The sequence below is a fragment of the Periplaneta americana genome, chromosome 11 (assembly GCF_040183065.1).
Source record: "Periplaneta americana isolate PAMFEO1 chromosome 11, P.americana_PAMFEO1_priV1, whole genome shotgun sequence".
In the NCBI taxonomy this organism is placed as follows: Eukaryota; Metazoa; Arthropoda; class Insecta; order Blattodea; family Blattidae; genus Periplaneta; species Periplaneta americana.
The window spans coordinates 26,905,769-26,926,020 of NC_091127.1; the positions used below are offsets into that span (position 1 = coordinate 26,905,769).

The 20,252-nt window shown below is 35.8% G+C and overlaps 2 protein-coding genes across 7 annotated transcripts in view; one reads left to right on the forward strand and one right to left on the reverse strand.

Annotated features, from left to right (window-relative positions):
- The window catches only part of mRpL47 (mitochondrial ribosomal protein L47), a 116,035-nt gene that overhangs the window by 79,903 nt on the left and 15,880 nt on the right, over window positions 1-20,252 (reverse strand). The gene's annotated exons all lie outside the window — the stretch shown is intronic.
- The window catches only part of LOC138708891 (triokinase/FMN cyclase-like), a 98,491-nt gene that overhangs the window by 68,485 nt on the left and 9,754 nt on the right, over window positions 1-20,252 (forward strand). For 5 of the 6 annotated variants that reach the window (XM_069839191.1, XM_069839189.1, XM_069839190.1 and 2 more), the window contains 9 exons: window positions 1,047-1,180; window positions 3,783-3,852; window positions 4,541-4,651; window positions 6,087-6,175; window positions 9,009-9,104; window positions 11,198-11,315; window positions 13,737-13,822; window positions 15,056-15,215; window positions 19,522-19,745. In XM_069839191.1, the coding sequence (XP_069695292.1) occupies window positions 1,061-1,180; window positions 3,783-3,852; window positions 4,541-4,651; window positions 6,087-6,175; window positions 9,009-9,104; window positions 11,198-11,315; window positions 13,737-13,822; window positions 15,056-15,215; window positions 19,522-19,745 (1,074 nt within the window). In that variant the 5' untranslated portion in view covers window positions 1,047-1,060. Of the gene's footprint in view, window positions 1-1,046; window positions 1,181-3,782; window positions 3,853-4,540; window positions 4,652-6,086; window positions 6,176-9,008; window positions 9,105-11,197; window positions 11,316-13,736; window positions 13,823-15,055; window positions 15,216-19,521; window positions 19,746-20,252 lie in introns of those variants that run through there. The other variant, XM_069839192.1, reaches the window with a different exon arrangement.

The window sequence follows — 20,252 nt, forward strand, 5'->3', positions numbered from 1 at the left end:
AGCAAAATATCTTATTTCTTTACTTTTAAGGGTAAAAGAATATTACAAATAGAGAATGAACTATTCAGAAGTATCATTTCTTTAATTGGCTAGTGTTAGCTTAAAATGTGTTGTCAGTCGCTTTGTACAGATTTTGATTTTCAATTTTTAACTAAAAATGACATCATTCTTACGCACTTATAAAAAAATTGTTACAAATACGACTTTAGGAATTCGATTCTTTACAGTTTAATTATGCATCCTAATGTACAGTCTTGAAGAATTTACAAGAGTGACGTGATTTGTAACAATTGTTGTGATAAATGCGTAAGAAAATGTATTTTGTAGTTAATGTCTTCGGAAATAATCTCCTTAAGGGACGGTAAATTCTCATGAATCACTCTGTATACGTCAAAGATATTACCGATATGTATTTAATTCTTTCGGAAAAGAAAAGTCTTTACAGAACGTGACTGATACCTTTTGAGACTGTGTACTGTATCCGTCCTATACATTCTGCGTGTATGGTTTGATTACAACTCCACCTCTCATCAATGTTCAGTTTTGTGAACAAAGAGCATAGGACCACTTCTAGTGCGCAAGAAGTAAACCATACGATATTACAATGACGTCATTAACGGCTTGTAACGATACATTCGTAATTATCTCGCAAACACCTCGTTTACGGACCCATGTTTACTGGGACTTTTTTGCTTCTATTATCGTACATTCAACCGTATACTGTATGTTTGCGCCATTATTTTTGATACACTCTGTATATTTTCCACGTATGTGAATGAATGAAGGCATATATGTATATACAAGCCCACGAATATAATATGAGGGCTAGAATGTCCATTTTTTAAGTTGGTCCTCTGGTAACCTTTCTAAATTTTTCTATTTCGGTGAATTTTATTTCAGCGGCAATTTTGACATCCTTGGTGTCTTGTAGTGCATAGCCTAAAAATCCTATTATTATTATTATTATTATTATTATTATTATTATTATTATTATTATTATTATTATTAATTACAACTGTCAAATATACAGTTTATAATTGTTTCAGGTTTAATTTGAAAAATGAGTAAGAAATTGCTCAACAGTCCAGAAAACTGCGTGGATGAGATGTTGGATGGTCTCGTGAGAGCTCATCCAGGTCTTTGTTTACATGTCAACAACAGAGTAATTTTAAGAAAGGAGGTAAGAGGAAGTGTTTGTTGTCCAATGGTGAAGTGTGAGTTCCGGATTCTTAAGTCCGAATCTATTGTATAATATTCACAGGTTATCAAAATTTTAATTTATTTTGCATTAAACTTTCAGTGAAAAAAATATAAGAATATTAGGTCGAGCGCATACCAAATGCAGCATTTTGTCTCGCAACGACCTTTTCCGAGGCAAAAACGTTGCATTTCAATGCACTTGGTAGAGAGCTAAGCTTTTATGAGACTTTCTGACTCGCAACACCAATATAGTTCTTAGTTTTCCTGCTAGTTCCGAGATTTCAAAGAGTTGAGTACAATGTTTTATTGATTATCGTGCGAAGTTTTTTTTTTTGTGCAGTTAATGAGTTGCGAAGGATATGGGAAGTGAAGAAGTAGATGTAGCTGTTCTTTCGAAACAATTTATTCAATTATATGACGAGAGATCAGAAAGAAGTTATTGGGTTCACCCATTCAAGAAAAAAAAAAAGAACTGATACTTTCATTATAGAACTTAGAAAAGATAGGTTTTACAACTACAGTGGAGCAAGTGTAACATAAGTTTGATCATCTCCTGGGGCTTGTTGGAGACAAGATTAGGAAAAGGAATACAATACTCAGGGGCACGTAACTTTAAAAACACTAAAAAACAAATATGGTATACCTCTACAATCTACAACGCTGTATCAAAGGCTGTATGGAACTAGGGAACATATTTATGAATTATGACAATATTATAGTAAAATATTAAATATGTTAGATATTGTTACTACCGTCTGAATAGATAGATGGATGGATCGATATGTAGATAGATAGAGTGCGTTCGTAGCTCGGCCAGACCATTCCGCGATGGCCTTGGACTGGGTGAAGATTGGTGCGCCTGCCGCCAGAGTAGCGCTGTAGCTACCGCTGACGCGGCAGTCAGTCGAGTTGGATCTGTCGTGAGGGAAAGACGTCTATGCGCGTGTTGTGAGTAAAATTTGTCGTCTCGTGGTGATAAAGTGTCTATTAATAATGGTTGAGTACACTTTAGAACAATGTATTTTTCTCTATGATGCGTATGTGAAATACTCTTCTGCAAGAAGGTGTCGAAGAGAATTTGAACATCGGTTCGAATTCCTAGCAGGTCAACTATTCATGACCTTGTCAATAAAGTCAGATGTACAGGATCTTTTTTGAACAAGAAACATATTCAACAACGCCGTGTACTGACAGAAGAGAAGTTTGATGAAGTAGGGGTCCAGTTAGAGCACTCATCCCGCAAATCACTGCGACATTTAGCACAAGAGGTTAACATTTCCAACATGTCAGCTTTTGTGGCAACGAAACTTCTGAAACTTAAGCCGTACAGGGTAACTGTAGTTCATGCTTTACAACCACAAGATCCTGTAAGTAGGGTTAATTATTGCAATTGGTTTGTGAAGTCTGTTCATAATGGCGACGTGGACCCACTTTTAACGTTCTTCACTGATGAAGCATGGTTTCATCTTCACGGTCACGTTTCTTCTCAGAACAATAGATACTGGGCTACTGAAAATCCCCATTCATGAAGTTCCTCACCACGCTGCAAAGGTTGGGTTTTGGTGTGCAGTGAGTGCGAGTAGAATTATCGGTCCCATATTTTTCGACACAACAGTTGATTCACACGTTTATGTAACTTCAATTTTAAATAATTTTTTTCCGCAACTAACAAAAAATGAGCGATTGAGTGGCTGGTTTCAGCAGGATTCAGCTATAGCACACACTGCTGCGAATCCTATGCATGAATTGCGAAGTGTGTTTAGTGACAGAATAATTAGTCGAGGATTGTGGACAACTCGTTCCTCTGACATATCTCCATGCGATTTTTATCTATGGGGAACATTAAAGAATAAAATGTACGCATCAAATCCGCACACGTTACAAGAATTGAAGGACAACATCACGAAATACAGGCAATCAGTCAACATGAACTTTTGTGAGAGAACCAGAATTGTTTTCGGAGATATAGGGAATATGTTCGACTTGAAGGTCATCATTTTTCAACATCTGTTGTGATGCAGGTAAGCCTAATGTTAGTAGAGTAGTTAGTGTTCTGTACCCATGACTTGCCAGTCGTTTACGTGTAACTCTGGTGACAGGTGTGCCAATCTTCACCCAGTCCAAGGCCGCTGCAGAATGGTTCGCCTGAGCTACAAATGCACTGTAGATAGATAGATAGATAGATAGACAGACAGACAGATTCTTTCATAACCTTGGCACTAGAATGAAGTGGTGTGGTCAGCGTCATGCTCCAATCACCTTTTACCTCATGGGGAAGACTCGATACTCAGTTTCACAGTCTTAGCAACTAGAAAAATCCAGGACCTTCTAGCCCATTGCCACTTGCTCTACCAAGTGAACTACCTAGCTACAATACAAATATCTCATACCCATACATACTTTACAATTAACGAAACTGTCATTACTGTACAAAATTTTAACCTTATTATTTTTAAATGTTCTGCTAATATGCTCAATGCATTTTGGAATTTATTTTCTTATAAGGTAAATATTTGCTGTTTTCATATTTTAATGTACACACCAAATAATGGTATTAATAAATCCATTAATAATGATTTCAGTGGGCGTGTGACAAGAACAAAGTGGCTCTTATTTGTGGTGGTGGATCTGGACATGAACCTTTTGCTGGAGGTTAGTGTATTTTCTGGATTATTAATAATACTGATATTTGTATTGGTGTTGAAGAATTCTTTGCAGAAGCAGGCTAACTAATGTTTGATTCTGAACAGTATGAGTTTGAATATGTGTAACAACTAAAGTTTTCACTGAAGCATCATACACAAATGATATTTTTATTAGACAGACCAGACCCTATAATTTTAACCGTAAGTTTCCAGTGTGAAAAACCAATGCACTAACTTTAAACAAAAAGCTTGACATAATGAACAATTTGTGACCTTACTATAGTTGGCCATGCTCAGTAACAGTCTGATGTAAGTACTTCTAAGTCATATTGAATTTAATTCACAAAAGTGTTGATATATTAGTCAGAGTTAATTTTCATAGTGTCGACATTTTAATAATAATTAAGTACAAATATTAGGTCCAATAGAGATGCTTTCAATATTGAAATTGAAGAATTTTTAATATAAGCTTGGTTTCCCAACATCACAGCCTTAACAATTTGTTTTTTGAAAATCTTTCGCACGATAAACTTAAATAATTAACATCAATTTCCTTTACAGATTTACTTATGATCTCCTTTTCTTTTCCTTTATAGAATCCATTGTTCTTTTTACCTTGTTTTTAATGTCAGTCTGTAAATTCAGGAGATTGTTTTTAAATAAAACTAATACATTCAATATTTCCATCTTAACAGGATTTGTAGGAGCTGGTATGTTGAATGCAGCAGTTGCTGGATCTGTATTTGCTTCACCTCCTACAGAAAATGTGCTTCATGCCATCCGCTGCCTTGCTGAAGGCAATGAAGGTAATTGTATAGGCTTACTTTTTAACGACTCTTTCTCATTTTTGGTAGTAAAGTGATATTATATTCGCTATTGGATCGGAGATTCACGGGTTCAAAAACCATTTGAGAGATACTAACTTTCGAGGATGATGGTGATAATATTAGCATAACTTCCTTTGGAAGAAAAGTAAAGTTGGGGGGGGGGGTGTTCAGTGTCGTAAATTTATATTATACTCTACCTCTGAATGAGAGGGCTTCAGGCAATGTTGTGACTATTTTCTCGCTCGGATTTTTAGAACTAGAGTAGTTTCGAATTAAGAAAATAGAAAAAGCAGTCCTTATCATAATTGTGAAAGTTCTGAAGACTTTCTACCAGGTCGTACTTCTGTACAGGAACAAAAGTAGAGGAACATTGTTAGATTTCCAATTTTAAGGAAGAGTAAGTCAAATGAGTAATCACTAAACCTGCTTCTACTGCGTGTTCAGTTCAAAGTGTGTCATGGCTCGCCATATGCCATCATGTGGCTAGCCGATGAGCCTAGAGAATTCAATCTTCCTACACTTTCGCAAAGGCGTATTACCTATGTGCCAGAGAAGTTGCCTAGCAAGTATGGCGTTCATTCTGAAGAGTACGTACTGATACGTATGATAACACCAGTAGTGGCAGGAATCTGAACTGTTTGGAAACACATACTGAGGTGAGTTTTTTCTTACTGTCAGGATATGGCGAGAGGGTTAAGATGATTACTTACGTATTTGTTGACATTAACTTGGACAGTCAACATGGACATGGAGCATTTGATTTGTGTGTGGAATGTTGCCATACGCAACCGATGATAACAAATACCCTGTGTACGACTTACCCGCGCAAAAAACAGTTCGAAAGAGGTTATGGTAGCACACAGACTGTACAAACCGCCATCTGTTGCTACGACGTTCAAGTTATACCGTACACGTTCTCAAGTTCAGATTGAACGCCTTGAATAATAGGCAACTTCTCTGACACAAAAGCTGAAACTCGCTTCAAATCGATGACTCACAACAGTGACGTCATGACACACTTCGAAATGAACACTCAGTAGGTGTAACCTAATCAAATTTACTCTAATTATTCTTAAGCAAACTATAAGCAGCTACAGAAATTTCTATAGATCAAACTCTCATTTCTCATCTCAGCTAATTGACTCAACAAGAGACGAGATATCTGATTCTAAATAAATTATATGTATCCATTTATTTCTGATGTTGTTTAAACTTAAGAGATACAGAAAAATGCGTAATTTAATTTGTATGTAACAAGCGAAAGAGTTTTTTTTTTTTAGTCTTCATTTATTAAAAGAAGGAGACAATACTAGAATGCAATGTGAAGAGGAAAATATTAGAAAGTTCCTACAAAATTAAACTTATAGTTCACTCATTCTTGAAAGACTCAATATTAATTGTAATTTTATTTTAGTTGGAACACTGGTATTTATTGCCAACTACACTGGAGACTGTCTAAACTTCGGACTTGCGGTGGAAAAGGCAAAGAGTGAGGGCTTAAAGGTTGGTACAATTACCACATCACATTCTTAAATAATAGCTACATTTTCTTTTCTCTCTCAGCACCCTCTTAGTTCATGTAGCTAACGAGATACAATGTCCGTTTCATGCATTGGAATATGTGTTATAAATAATGACAACAAGTAACAGACTTTATACAGTGATACAGTGAGCCCCAACAAAATGTTCTCAGTGTTTCTGTCAGCCGACCAGCAGCAGGTCCCCCCACTACAACCACTGCTACTAGATTAGACGGCAGTTCGGAAGGCAGTCAGCTGCTATATGCGCTGTAGCATTTCTGGTATGTGACGTCACAAGCTTGTGAGTAGAACCAATCGGAATCAGTCTATAAAAAGTACTTCCCGAGTTCGTTCGTTCATGTGTGAGTGTTGCAATACATTGAATAAGTAAAAATAACATTTTCTGTATGTGTATGTGTAAGATAAATAAATGGAAGGAGAGACTGTAAAAAGACAAGTATTGCACAGGCAGGTGCGGAAAATAGTGTTTATGGTGTATAATTATTTTTAAAACGTTGACGAGCACAACACTGCCGGCCATCTTGATGCTGGCTGCAATGTTGCCAAACGACTGCAGAAGCATTTGGTGTGGGATTGAGAACTGTGCAAAGAATATTGTTAGTGAAGGAAAGAGGGTTTGTTTGTTGTCATACTTACAGTAATCAACGGCTAAGGTCATTATTGTCTTTTGATCATTTAAATTCTCTCCAGCACTATTTGTATTGCATGTGCGCGTGATGTATGATGTGGCAATGTTGTGCACTGCCTTGCTCTCACTATCTGTCTCTCTCGACGCAAACGCTAGCAGACTACTTCCTTCTGAATTGCCGTCGACTCTAGCATCCACAAACTTATGGTGCTTCATCAGATTAAAACTCATGTACTATGTTATATTAGTAACATTTGGTACTCACCCTCCTCGCAGTGGCTGCTGGAAGTATTGCTCAGCATGTGTCATATGTAATTCACATCACATCATTCAAAAAACATGTTTCACTAAAACCATTGGCTAAATTTAGTATTATTTTTCTACATGAAACTGTGTGTCCAAGGAATTTAAGTCTACATCTAAAGTTTTTCTTTGTTCTGCCACACGATTTCTTTTCTGTATGTACGTTTTCAAAATGAGTACATGTTCACGTACTGAATATATAACCATTGCAAAACACAACGTAATAAACTGCACTTATTCTTAGCTGCATCACTGCGTCCCTTTACTGTCTGTCAAGAAAAAACTACAGACTGGCACAGCTGCTAATTTTGGAGCGAGGATTCACAAACCATGAAGCTTTCACTTGGTGATCCCTATCTCTCTTTCTCTCCCGCTTGGCACATACCCAAAAGGAGCTGATATCTGAAGGATAACATAAACACTAGTCAGAAGTGATGAAACAAGCTAAGCATTAGGGAATTCACCAGCCATGCAGATAAGGGGAGACGAACTCGTGGGAACAATCGAATTGGCATCTTTAGTCATAAAACAGGGCTGTCCAGTTTTGAAAATACAAATACGGAAGGAAAATTTTTGACGTAAATTTCCTGGAAATCCAGTTTCTGTAGAAAAACAATACTAAATTTAGCGAATAAGTTTAATGAAACAGGTTCTTTGAATTACGTTTCAGTATCACACAACACTGGCAACACTTCCAGCAGCAACTGTGAGAAGAATAAGTACCGAATGTTGTTAATATACCTCAGTGCATAACTTTTAATCTAGCGAAATGCCGAGAGTTTGGAAATGTACTGAGCAGTGGTGGTAATGGGGGACACCTGCCACTAGCTGACAGACAGAAACATCACGAATGTTCACTGGTACTCTACTAGTTTTTTATAGCATTAAGATCAAGAAAGCCTGTACTGAAGATCCACCTCCTAGCGTCTTTTGTGCCTCAATGATGTGTGGGTGGAGACCTTACAGTCATACTCGGAACTATAGTAGTTACTGTACTTGCTTCTGGACCAATCCCTGAGGTGGCTGAGTGGTCAGATCTCTAATCTGTCACGCAGATGGCCCGGTGTTCGAGTTCTGGTCAGGTCTGGGATTTTTCATTGTGGCAGACAAGATCGCAGTTGGGGTTTTTCTCAGGATTCTCCCGTTTTTCTCCATATTAGGCATCTATATCATTCTGTCACCATTTCTCCATTTCGTCAAAATTCCATAGCATTCCCTGATCGGTGACTGGCAACGCACGAAGGGGTCTGGCCTAGGGACGAGGGGGTGTGCCTGTTCGAAACCTGAGTATGCAGTGAACCTTAGTGTAGTCAGCAGGTTTGGATTTAGTAACGTGCATAGCTTGAGAGTTAACGCAATAGATCGTAACAGCTCGCAGTGCTGGGCCATAGTGCCCTCTCGTAAATTCCATTCCATGCTTTTGGACCTAAGTATTGGGGGACCAAGAAAGATGACGACGTACAGCTTCTTTCTCTCGAACGAAGTAAGTTGGAGCATGAGTTTTATATAAGAGAACCTTACAACATTCGACTAACTAATGTCACAAGTAAAATGATCAAAATAGTGTCTGTGTCTTTTGTTAGCAGTTCCTATTTTCAAGTGTAGGCTATATTAACTCCTCATTGTGCTAACTTATGTTTAAAATAAAAATTATGTGAAAACACTTCTTTTTGACATATTCTATCAACGGGGATAAAGGATTCCACTTTAAAGTACTTACTCAGAAATTATATTCAACACTGTCAGACTAGCAGCGTTCAGAACAGTCTTTTGCATTTGGAAACATTGGAAAACCATCCAAGTATTGACACGATGATGATGGTGGTGGTGGAAGTGATGATGTATGTGTTACGATATGTTTCAGGTTGGCAGCATTGTGCTTGGAGAAGACTGTGCTCTTATGGGTCAGGAAAGTTCAGTTGGACGTAGAGGAATGTGTGGTATGGCCTTTATATTCAAGGTAAATTGTTATTTGAAAATGTTGTTGTTGTTTTCTAATGCCAGGCATTTGACAATAAAGTCATCTGACCTCTTGCACTCCAATATTTTTCAAAGATATTATCATGGTCAGCCAATAAAGCACAGATTTTGAGGTGTTCCGAATCCATTGCTTGGTTTGAGTTGCACAATGGGCAGTTACGTGACTGATATATTCCAATTCTATTATTTGAAAATGTACAGTTTGCAAGTGTTCATTTTAGTACTAGGAATTTCAGCTACATTATCAAAAAACCTATAATTCTGAAATCAAATAAGCTGTTTCTCAAACTTGAAAATTTGAAGAGATTATATTGATATGATGATAGAGACTGGCTTAATCTTGCACAGGATAGGGACCGATGGCGGGCTTATGTGAGGGCGGCAATGAACCTTCGGGTTCCTTAAAAGCCATTTGTAAGTAATAAAGCTACCAATAACGTTTCCAATTGCATAATTTGGGGGGGGGGGAAGAAGAAGAAGAGGTGACAAAATCACAAATGTAATCGTAATCAAACTATATTATATAACTTTGTATTTTTCTGTGTAATGCTGTCTTAGTATCCCAACATAATGTCATATTTGCAATATTTTGAAGAACCATAGATACAAGATCAAAACAAGTCCCCCTCCTTCCCATTATATGGTGTTACTTCTCTACAAACCACATTTATTTATCACATATAATTAATTTACACTCCAGAATTCACGGCTGTGGAGTAACAGCATGTCTAACCATGAAACGAGCAGGCCTGGATTAAAATCCTGGTTCGGACAAGTTACCGGATTTGAGATTTTTTCCGAGGTTTTCCATCAACCCATTAACAGCAAATGCTGGGTAACTTTTGGCACTAGACCCTGGATTCATTTCGCTGGTATTATCAGCTTCATTAAACTCAGACATTAGGTAACCATTGCAGTTGACAAAGCATTGCAAAATAAACCGATTAAAAAAATTACACTACCATATGGTAGAGCTTCGATTATTATCGTTGTTCACTATTTAATGCCATTAAATTCGATTATCATCGAAATTCTACTAATCGTGGTTCTTGTCATGTAGTCATTTCTCCCGAACGACTTAACATTTACACAGTCTCGAGCATTCAATCATGTGCCCATAAGTTTCGTTTTGTAGACTCACTGTCCTGTGACGTGGGTATCTAAGAGTATATCAGCTGTTATATTCAATGTCAAAGTGGATAAACAAACATGGCATTCCAGCAAAATAAACGATTTGAAATAAGACTGAAAATTACATTCTTTATTAAGCTCTACTCTTTAAGTCTTATAAAAAAGTCGTGAATTTAATATTTTTTTATTAAATTAACTCAATGTCGTTGTTGAGGGATGATATTTATTGTAATACATAATTTTACTCGATGTTATAAAGTCATAACACAACAGAAATATGTTTATGGTATATATACTCGTAGCTAAGGTTTTTTGGGACCAATTGTCATTAAATATAAAATAATAAATAATCCGTGGCGCTACAGCCCGTGAAGGGCCTAGACCAACCAGCCGGCTGCTGGCCTCATGCCCACATGCCGAAGCAGAGGTGGACGATCATCCAACAGAATGGAGGTATCGTGTGGCTAGCACGATCCCACCAGCCGTTTTAGCTGGTATTTGCAACTGGATTTCGCTACCTATCATAGCTTCCCAAGTGCATCACGATACTGGGTGGGCACCAGTCCCATACACTGGCCGAAATTTCATGAGAAAATTTCTTCCCCCATGAGGAATCGAACCAGCGTGCATTCCGTAACGCGAGTCCTAGGTGGGATGCCTTAGACCGCGACGCCACGGCGCGGGACACAAATTGTCATTAGGCCTATAATATGAATTAAAATGATCCGATTATCGTCGTTTCGATAATCTGTAGCAGTTTTGCAGAACAAGTTAAGGACGTTAATCGAAGTTCCACTGTATTTTTTTCTTACAAATTTTGCATTTTAATGTCTGAGACAAATTACAGTACTCACTTTAAGTAAAATATTAATTTTTCTTTTTAGTTGCTACGTAAAATGTGTAACAAGAAAGTATACGTCATTAACTTTTTTTTTTATTTAGATAGCTGGAGCTATGTCAGAAGAAGGGAGGTCTTTTGATGAGATTGTAGACACAGTTAATGCCATTCTTCAGAATCTGGCAACATTTGGTGTCTGTCTTTCGGCTTGCAGTTTGCCAGGTGAGAGTTATCTAACATATGGATGAAATCTGAATTTGCATTGACTTGGACACATCTACATTTAAAAAATGCATATATGTAATTAATCATAATACAATATATTATCAAGAATTACGGTACTGGTATCCATTTTGTTGTACTGCTCAGAGGTTATATTTGTCTCAGCATTTACATTCTTATTCAGGTTCATAATGATATTTTTCCCTGAGAATTCCGTGATCGCATTTTGGTCTGCGGATACTATGAATTGGTTTAGGGGACTAGATGAATTAATTTCGAGGTGATCTTTGTTTAGAGGGAATGTTGCTTTACTTCCACTACAACTTATTGGATCTCTGCTCTATTGAGAATATATATTAGTAAATATAGACCTTAATTAAAAATGGCTACTTTATACGTTTCTGTGAGTGAGTTACTACAGAGGTAGTTAAACAAAGAAACTCGCTCTTGCAAGCAGTAGGTGGTGCTACTGATGTCTTGGGCTGCACTAATGATACATACTAGCTGACACAAAATACATTTCCATACTACAGTATTACGTGGATTTCTGTTACATCGATCATTTTCCTCCCAAATCTCTAGCCCAAATTCCAAACAAGGGAAGTAAACATATTCTATACTAGTGTCACATCCACATATTTCTAGCTAGCAAAACCTAGAGGTTGACTTGACAATACTATCAGTCTGTATAAGGTACCACCACAGTCTAGTATATACAGTCGCGAAGCTTGGGGTGATTTTTTGCATTTCTCGCGATAGTTGCTAGCCGCTTGGAGCACTGTTTATACTAGGAACAATAAACTGTGTCACTGGCATCGTGATCTAATACAGGCCGTAAGGCAGACCATGTGACTCGCTTAACCCGATCACAAAGGACGGCGTTTCAACCATATAAATTAATTGGAATGCATAAAAAGTAACATATATTTCTCTAAAATGTAGTGTAATTGCATTAATAAAATTTAAAACAATGATTAGGAGACATTTCAGACATAATTCCTTGCAAGTTAAGGTGTAATATTATTTTTGGTGTGAAAGTTACGTTGTTCGTATGTGTAATAGACCTACCTGCCTTTATTTCCATTAAATATTGCGAAATTATTGTACATTCATTTATGCACGATTCAATAATTTTCAGTTGCACCGCACGAATATTTAGATGTGTTGAAATTATAGGTTAGGTTTACAGTACCAGTTGCCCCTTTCTGTCTAATTTTAGTGGTCTCCAATGCCCTGCCATTCATATGGAAATATTATAGGTTATGTTTACTATATCTTATATTCCTAAATTCGCAATTATACATTATAAAAGCATAATATCATGTATGATACTTCGCACATTCTATTTGTCTGTATTTTAATACTACAATTGAGTATTGAATTATTGTATTTATCTACTATCTAAGAGACGAAGTAACAATCGTACGTACACTAATTTCATGAGAGTGGTATGATAAATTTTCTGTCTTTATCAAGGAAGGTAGATGTGCTATATTACAATCACAATATAAATTCTTTTTTTTTTTACCCCAAAATAGCTTCCATTCTAAACTTAAAATATTGATGCGAAAATATTATGTTAACATGTAAAATTCTCTTCACATTAAAATAACACAGTTTTGTAATTATTTCTGCAACATATTATGCAACAAGAAGTAAACGGAACTTATGGACACATTACACTAAATAAAACTTAGCTATGATATGCAATAAAGTTATAATATAATAATTCACTGAGCTCCATACACTGAAATAGAAAACCCGAACATATATTACAGCCTGGTCTAGATCGAAAAGGCATTGACTGTGCTGTATTTCGCATTGTTGTGAAAAGTTGTGTAAACTGTGAAATGTTCGTTATCAGTTGTAATAATTGTAAATGGCTGAAATACAATAATTTGAGTAATAATATGGAACAAGGAGACGTTTGTTGCACTATAAATTCTAAGAAAAAGAGGTCAGAGTTATCCTTCCGAAAGATCCAGGAAGGTGAGTTTATAAAATATAATATATACTTTATGAAAATAATATATAAACCTTATGTATTTCGTATTTCAATAGTGGAAGGAAGGTGTTAATTTTTCAAAAGAACACGATATCAAAAGTACAATACATTTTATCGTCTGCTAGGGAAAGAGTCTGTGATGAGGCGATAGTAGCGATCCTGGTGGTGAGCAACTATGTATGGATGCATATTTCAACTGTCTATGTTTGCATATTTAGTAAGTATTGAGCTTCGCAACTGTGTATACTAAACTGTGGTACCACTAAAAATTAATAGATTATTACATCCTATGATGTCAGTGTATTAATTAATTAAGGCAAACTACACTATAGCCTAATGTGAAGAATTTTCAGGTTATTAAGCATTTAAAGAAGACCTCACAGATGTCCTCAGAAATTTATATTTTATATTAACAGGTTCTGGACCACTATTCAAGGTTGGAAAAGATGAAATGGAGCTTGGACTTGGTGTCCATGGGGAGGCTGGGATAAAAAGAGTGAAGGTACTGATGGATAACCTGACAACACAATCAATTAACAAAAAATAAAAATTAAAAATCTATGTCAAATTACAGCATAAATAATAAGATAAATATGAAGGATTTTACTAGTGATTTAATAACTAAATACTAAATAAGCATAAGGAAAAGACGTTCAAAATACAAGAGTAAGCAAATTAAATGAACAAATAGTTATACAGTAGAACCCCGATTATCCGTCACCCTATTAACCGATTGGTGAGTTATCCGATTGTTTATTTCTCGCTCTTTTTTTTCTTCTAAATAACTTATATGAAGTACTGTTTTGTACATCATATTAGTAGGTTCTACATATGTTTTTGCTAGAGGTTGTTATTACAAGTCGTTATAGTTGCACAGCATTGTCTACTGTTCGAATTGCCGTTCTATAATATAAATTATATATAAAATGTCTTCCGCGGAAGTTAACAGAAAATGTGTTGTGCTTACTTACTTACTTACTTATGACTTTTAATGAACCCGGCGGTTCATTGCCGCCCTCACATTAGGCCGCCATCGGTCCCTATCCTGAGCAAGATTCATTCATTTCCTACCATCATATCCCACCTCCCTCAAATCCATTTTAATATTATCCTAAGTATCGAAAAAAATGGAAATAATTGAATGGTTTGCTAAAGAGAAACTGTGCCTCATCTCGCAACACAATACAAGATTGGAGTTACAACTGCGCGATTTAATAAAAAAAAAACAATAATAAAATGTAAAAAAAGTATGTAAATCTGCAACATGAGACCTCCTTTATTCCTATCTTTCCTGAGACAGTCATTACAAAGGACTTCCTTCCACTTAAAAACCCGTCGTTGACAACCAGACTTAAATTAGTGAACTTCTGATCCATTACCTAGAGAGTTAAATACAAGACCACGGAGGAAATTACAAAACCTTTCAAGGTACGAATTATCCGATTTTTTCGATCAACCATTCAGTTCATCCCCTTCCTTACCGCGGATAATGGAGGTTCTACTGTAGTAATATTTTCTCCCATTGACGATATTATAATTACAAGAAAAAAAAACTCAACACTTATCAACACAGTTTTGTAAACATTACCTATATTGATAACAAACATTGCCTTCATTTTCTTTCTCTAATAGCTTTGTCGAGATAACCAATGTCAGTGCAATAAACAATAACCTTGTGAACTCATAGTGCTTTCTGCTGTAATTATAACATGCGCTGTGCATTTATGTGTTCCAGATGTGTACAGCAGAAGAAACTGTGAAGATAATGCTGGATGCTATAATAAAAACACTGAAACTAAAATCCAGTGACGATGTCGCTGTTTTTCTCAACAATTTGGGCGGTACTTCAAAGCTAGAACAGTGGGTGGTGGCAGGAGAAGTGCATAAGCAACTTAGTGAGCATTAATAACTTCTAACTTCTTTCCGTTCCGTCTAATGTTCCTCTCTCAAGATATTCATAGAAGTAACTGTTAATTTCAAGGAATAATTCCCCACTTTTAAGAGAAAATAGATTACCTCAGATGCATTCTGTATTTGAGAAGAAGCTGTTACAGCCTATTGAAAATAAGATAAGATAGTTTTTCTTTCAACAGCACTTTCTACGTTATTTATTACAAGTTGAAGTTAATATATGACAATAATGGAACAATGGTGGAATGAGATTTACTTCCTACCTTAAGGGGAGAGGATGGTATTTTTTAAAACTTTTTTCCTATTTGGTGTAAAATATTAATTTTTTGTATGTAGAGAGCTCATAGATGTGGCAACTGAACCAAATAAAAATATTATGAAAAAAATATATATATATTTGGGGGCCCAAATTTGAAAAAAAAATATACCCAATGCAGGATTGTACTAAAACTGATATATCTAAACCGTTTTTAAAGATATATTCAAACAGTTTTTTGCAACGTATTTGAAAAGCATGTTCTACAAACTGTCTGTAACAGAATTTTGATATAGTCCCTACGTTTGTAAAATAAACAATTAAAATTTAATAACAATTTTCCGAACGCATTGTATACTTCACCTGACATAATTAGGAACATAAAATCCAGACGTTTGAGATGGGCAGGGCATGTAGCACGTATGGACGAATCCAGAAATGCACATAGAGTGTTAGTTGAGAGGCCGGAGGAAAAAAGACCTTTGGGGAGGCCGAGACGCAGGTGGAAAGATAATATTAAAATGGATTTGAGGGAGGTGGGATATGATGATAGAGAATGAATTAATCTTGCTCAGGATAGGGACCAATGGCGGGCTTATGTGAGGGCGGCAATGAACCTCCGGGTTCCTTAAAAGCCAGTAAGTAAGTAAGTAACAATTTTCTGATTTCCTTTCTTGCAAACAAACGAACGTACTTTTAAAATGAAATCAATTAACAAAATTCTGTTACAGAGAAAAGTTTCCTAATAGTCTAAAGAATGTGTGTTCTAAATTTTATGCATGTATCTTTAATAGTTCAGAAATTATATCCATTTTTGTCTGGCAATGTAGCAAAAAAAAAAAAAAAAAAATGAAGTTACTGGAAACTGATAAAAGCAGGAGTGTGATTTAAAAATCCATAGCGTAGTAAGTTTAAAAATGACGTCTCAACATCCGATAAGGACACAAATACCCACAAAATGTTATGCAATGCATTCCACACATATCAAAGGGTACTTTAAAGAAAAAAAATTTTTTTTTTATTTAATTTACCGGTAACAACAATAAAAGTGGGCGAGTGATTTAAAAATCCATAACGCAGGAAGTATAAAAATGGCGACTCAACATCCGATAAGGGCACAAATATCCACAAAATGTTATGCAATGCATTCCACACATATCAAAGGGTACTTTAAAGAAAAAAAAAAATTTTTTTTTAAATTTAATTTACCGGAAACAACAATAAAAGTGGGCGAGTGATTTAAAAATCCATAACGCAGGAAGTTTAAAAATGGCGACTCAACATCCGATAAGGACACAAATACCCACAAAATGTTATGCAATGCATTCCACACATATCAAAGGGTACTTTAAAGAAAAAAATTTTTTTTTTTTAATTTAATTTACCGGAAACAACAATAAAAGTGGGCGAGTGATTTAAAAATCCATAACCCAGGAAGTTTAAAAATGGCGACTCAACATCCGATAAGGACACAAATATCCACAAAATGTTATGCTATGCATTCCACATATATCACAGTGTATTTTAAAGAATTTTTTTTTTTTTTAAATTTACTCATTTTTCACCAAAAAATACCACCCTCTCCCCTTAACATAGTTGTTAATCTTAAGTCCTGAAGAACCTGCTGTTGTAAGAATGTGTTGAACTGACAGCTATTTCTTTTTCACTTTGCTTTAAATGTAGAAATTATGCTTCTAACTCATGAGAAAATGAGAATTGTCGCTTATGTTTATTACTGCTGATATAGAAAGAGAATAAACCGGTGGCAGTTTTGACATTATAACAATACTAAGGTGAACACTATTTGAATAATACATCATTCACACTTTGTCTGGAAGTTGTGAAATACAATAAGATGATAAATATTAGTTTTTTCTCAGCAAACAGTAGTGAAATGCAAGCCTATATTGTTGTAATACATGTTATTTAGGCTGACCAGATTTTTTATGGTCCAGCAGGGGATATCGGCAATTTCCAGAAAAATCACAAACACTTATCTAGTCACTCTCCATTGAAATTTTGCAAGAAATACATGTAACAGTAGATACAATGATAGAACTTTGCACATTAAATTTATGGAGTACCGGTATCTTAAAGGTTTGAATTAAATGCATAAATACACGTAACTCCTGTATATAGATAATTATAGTTACTAAGAATTCAATTTCAATACTGATGCCTGCATGGAAGTCTTCCACATGATTGGCCTATTGTACACACTGAAATGTTATGTTTTCTTTAACGACGCAACTGCAGAGGTTATATCAGCGTCACCGGATGTGCCAGAATTTTGTCCCGCAGGAGTTCTTTTACATGCCAGTAAATCTACTGACATGAGCCTGTCGCATTTAAGCACACTTAAATGACATCGACCTGGCCCGGGATCGAACCCGCAACCTTGGGCATAGAAGGCCAGTGTTATACCAACTCGCCAATCAGGTCGACTACACACTGAATTCTAACACACATTTTACAAGTACTTATCTGAAGAATGTATCTTTTTAAGGACCTCTTCATTCCTATACAGCTTCATATTAAGTTCTTCAAATGAGGAATGAAAGTTTTTTTTTTTTCATTTGTACACCTAAAAAGCTTTAACTGTTTCAACTTTTTTTCTGACTTTTTATCAGTCCAGATAGAGTTCACTGTGGGGAAATGTCTTTCAACTGTTGAATTACTGACTGGAAGACACATGATTAAAGACACTATTTTAAGAAGATTTTCAAACGGAATGAATTTTTTCTCGAGATGTTGAAAAATATCATACCACTTTTCACCTGTTGGTTTGTCACAAAATTTCTCATTTTTGAATTACTTACAAATGGACGCTGCGGCAGTTCTAACACTTCCACGCAACGCGAATGCTAAGATGACCAAAGACAAAGATGCTATGTTCTTCTCAAAGAGTGCAGAATATCTCGCACTGTGCTCACTGGTTCTTCTGTCTGATACTGAGAAGGTTCAGAAATGTGCTTGAATCGCAGCAGTTTCATCACGATACTTAAATATCTATGTGTAGAATTTTACTTACTTACTTACTTACTGGCTTTTAAGGAACTCGCAGGTTCATTGCCGCCCTCACATAAGCCCGCCATTGGTCCCTATCCTGAGCAAAATTAATCCAATCTCTACCATCACATCCCACCTCCCTCAAATCCATTTTAATATTATCTTCCCATCTACGTCTCGGCCTCACCAAAGGTCTTTTTCCCTCCGGCCTCCCAACTAACACTCTATATGCATTTCTGGATTTTTTCATATGTGCTACATGCCCTGTCCATCTCAAATGTCTGGATTTAATGTTCCTAATTATGTCAGGTGAAGAATACAATGCGTGCAGTTCTGTGTTGTGTAACTTTCTACATTCTCCTGTAACTTCATCCCTCTTAGCCCCAAATATTTTCCTAAGCACCTTATTCTCAAACACCCTTAACCTTCGTTCCTCTCTCAAAGTGAGAGTCCAAGTTTCACAACCATAAAGAACAACCAGTAATATAACTGTTTTATAAATTCTAACTTTAAGATTTTTTGACAGCAGACTGGAAGATAAAAGCTTCTCAACTGAATAATAACAGGCATTTCCCATATTTATTGTGTGTTTAATTTCCTCCCGAGTATCATTTATATTTGTTACTGTTGTTTATTATTAGCCTATCCATTTATTCAGTTTTATTGAAACAAAATCAAAGCTTCTGGGGACAAAATGGGGACATTTGCTCCCCGGCGACAGCAACTCCCAAAATCGGGGACGTCTGGTATTGTCTAAATCAAATGATTTAAGCAGAACCAACATTTATTTTAAAGGGTCACTCAAACGTAAAAATTAACACTTTTACTAGTAAATTTACTGTCTCGTGTATATTAAAGTCTTAGAGATTATGGATGCAGTTCACAAGTTCGCCGCAAGATGATTTTTGAACACCAGGATTGTTGTAACAAAACCGGGAAATCTGGTCACTGTATATTAGAAACACCAGATATATTAATATGTGAGAAAAATGCTCGCTAGAAATCAACTAAATTCTTTGTTGCAGCTGCTCATGGAATTGTTGTTCAACGTTTATACGCTGGATGTATTATGACTTCATTGGAAATGAATGGAGTTCAGATATCTATTCTTAAACTACACAAAGGAAATTGGCTGAAGTATTTGGATGCTGAAACTAAGGCATGTGGGTGGCCTGGGTCCCCATTGTCTGTGCCACCAACAGCAGTAAAAGATTCTCCACTTTCAGAACAACCCAAAGAAGAAATGAAGGTACCGGTAGCACTCTATTAAAATGTACAATTAAAATAACTATACTTAAATGCAATCTATGATTGTAACAAAGTATAAATATCTGTTCGGATGAAAGGATAAGTAATATCAGATTATTCAAAACGAAGTTACATTCGAAATTACGAGTATTGTAACTTTCTTATAAACTGAAGTAAACAAGAAATGAAAACACATTTGTATTGGTAAAGCATGAGTTTTAATTAAAAATTTGTATCTTCTGGTAAGTTATTTTGTGCGAGATCGTGCGTATTTACTTGCTTTCCTCACAAAACCAATACGCGGTAAGTGTGAAATACCACATTCAGTATTCCCAATGTAACACACATAACAATTTCCCTCTTCTTACCGCTTAAGCGCCATATTCATTTTACTGCTTTAGGCTTTTAACATATTATTTTTAGAGACGTTTAACATAGTAATAATTATAAATTGGAAACATACCACTGCAATTTCACCTAAATTGCACTGTTAATTATTGTTTTTAAA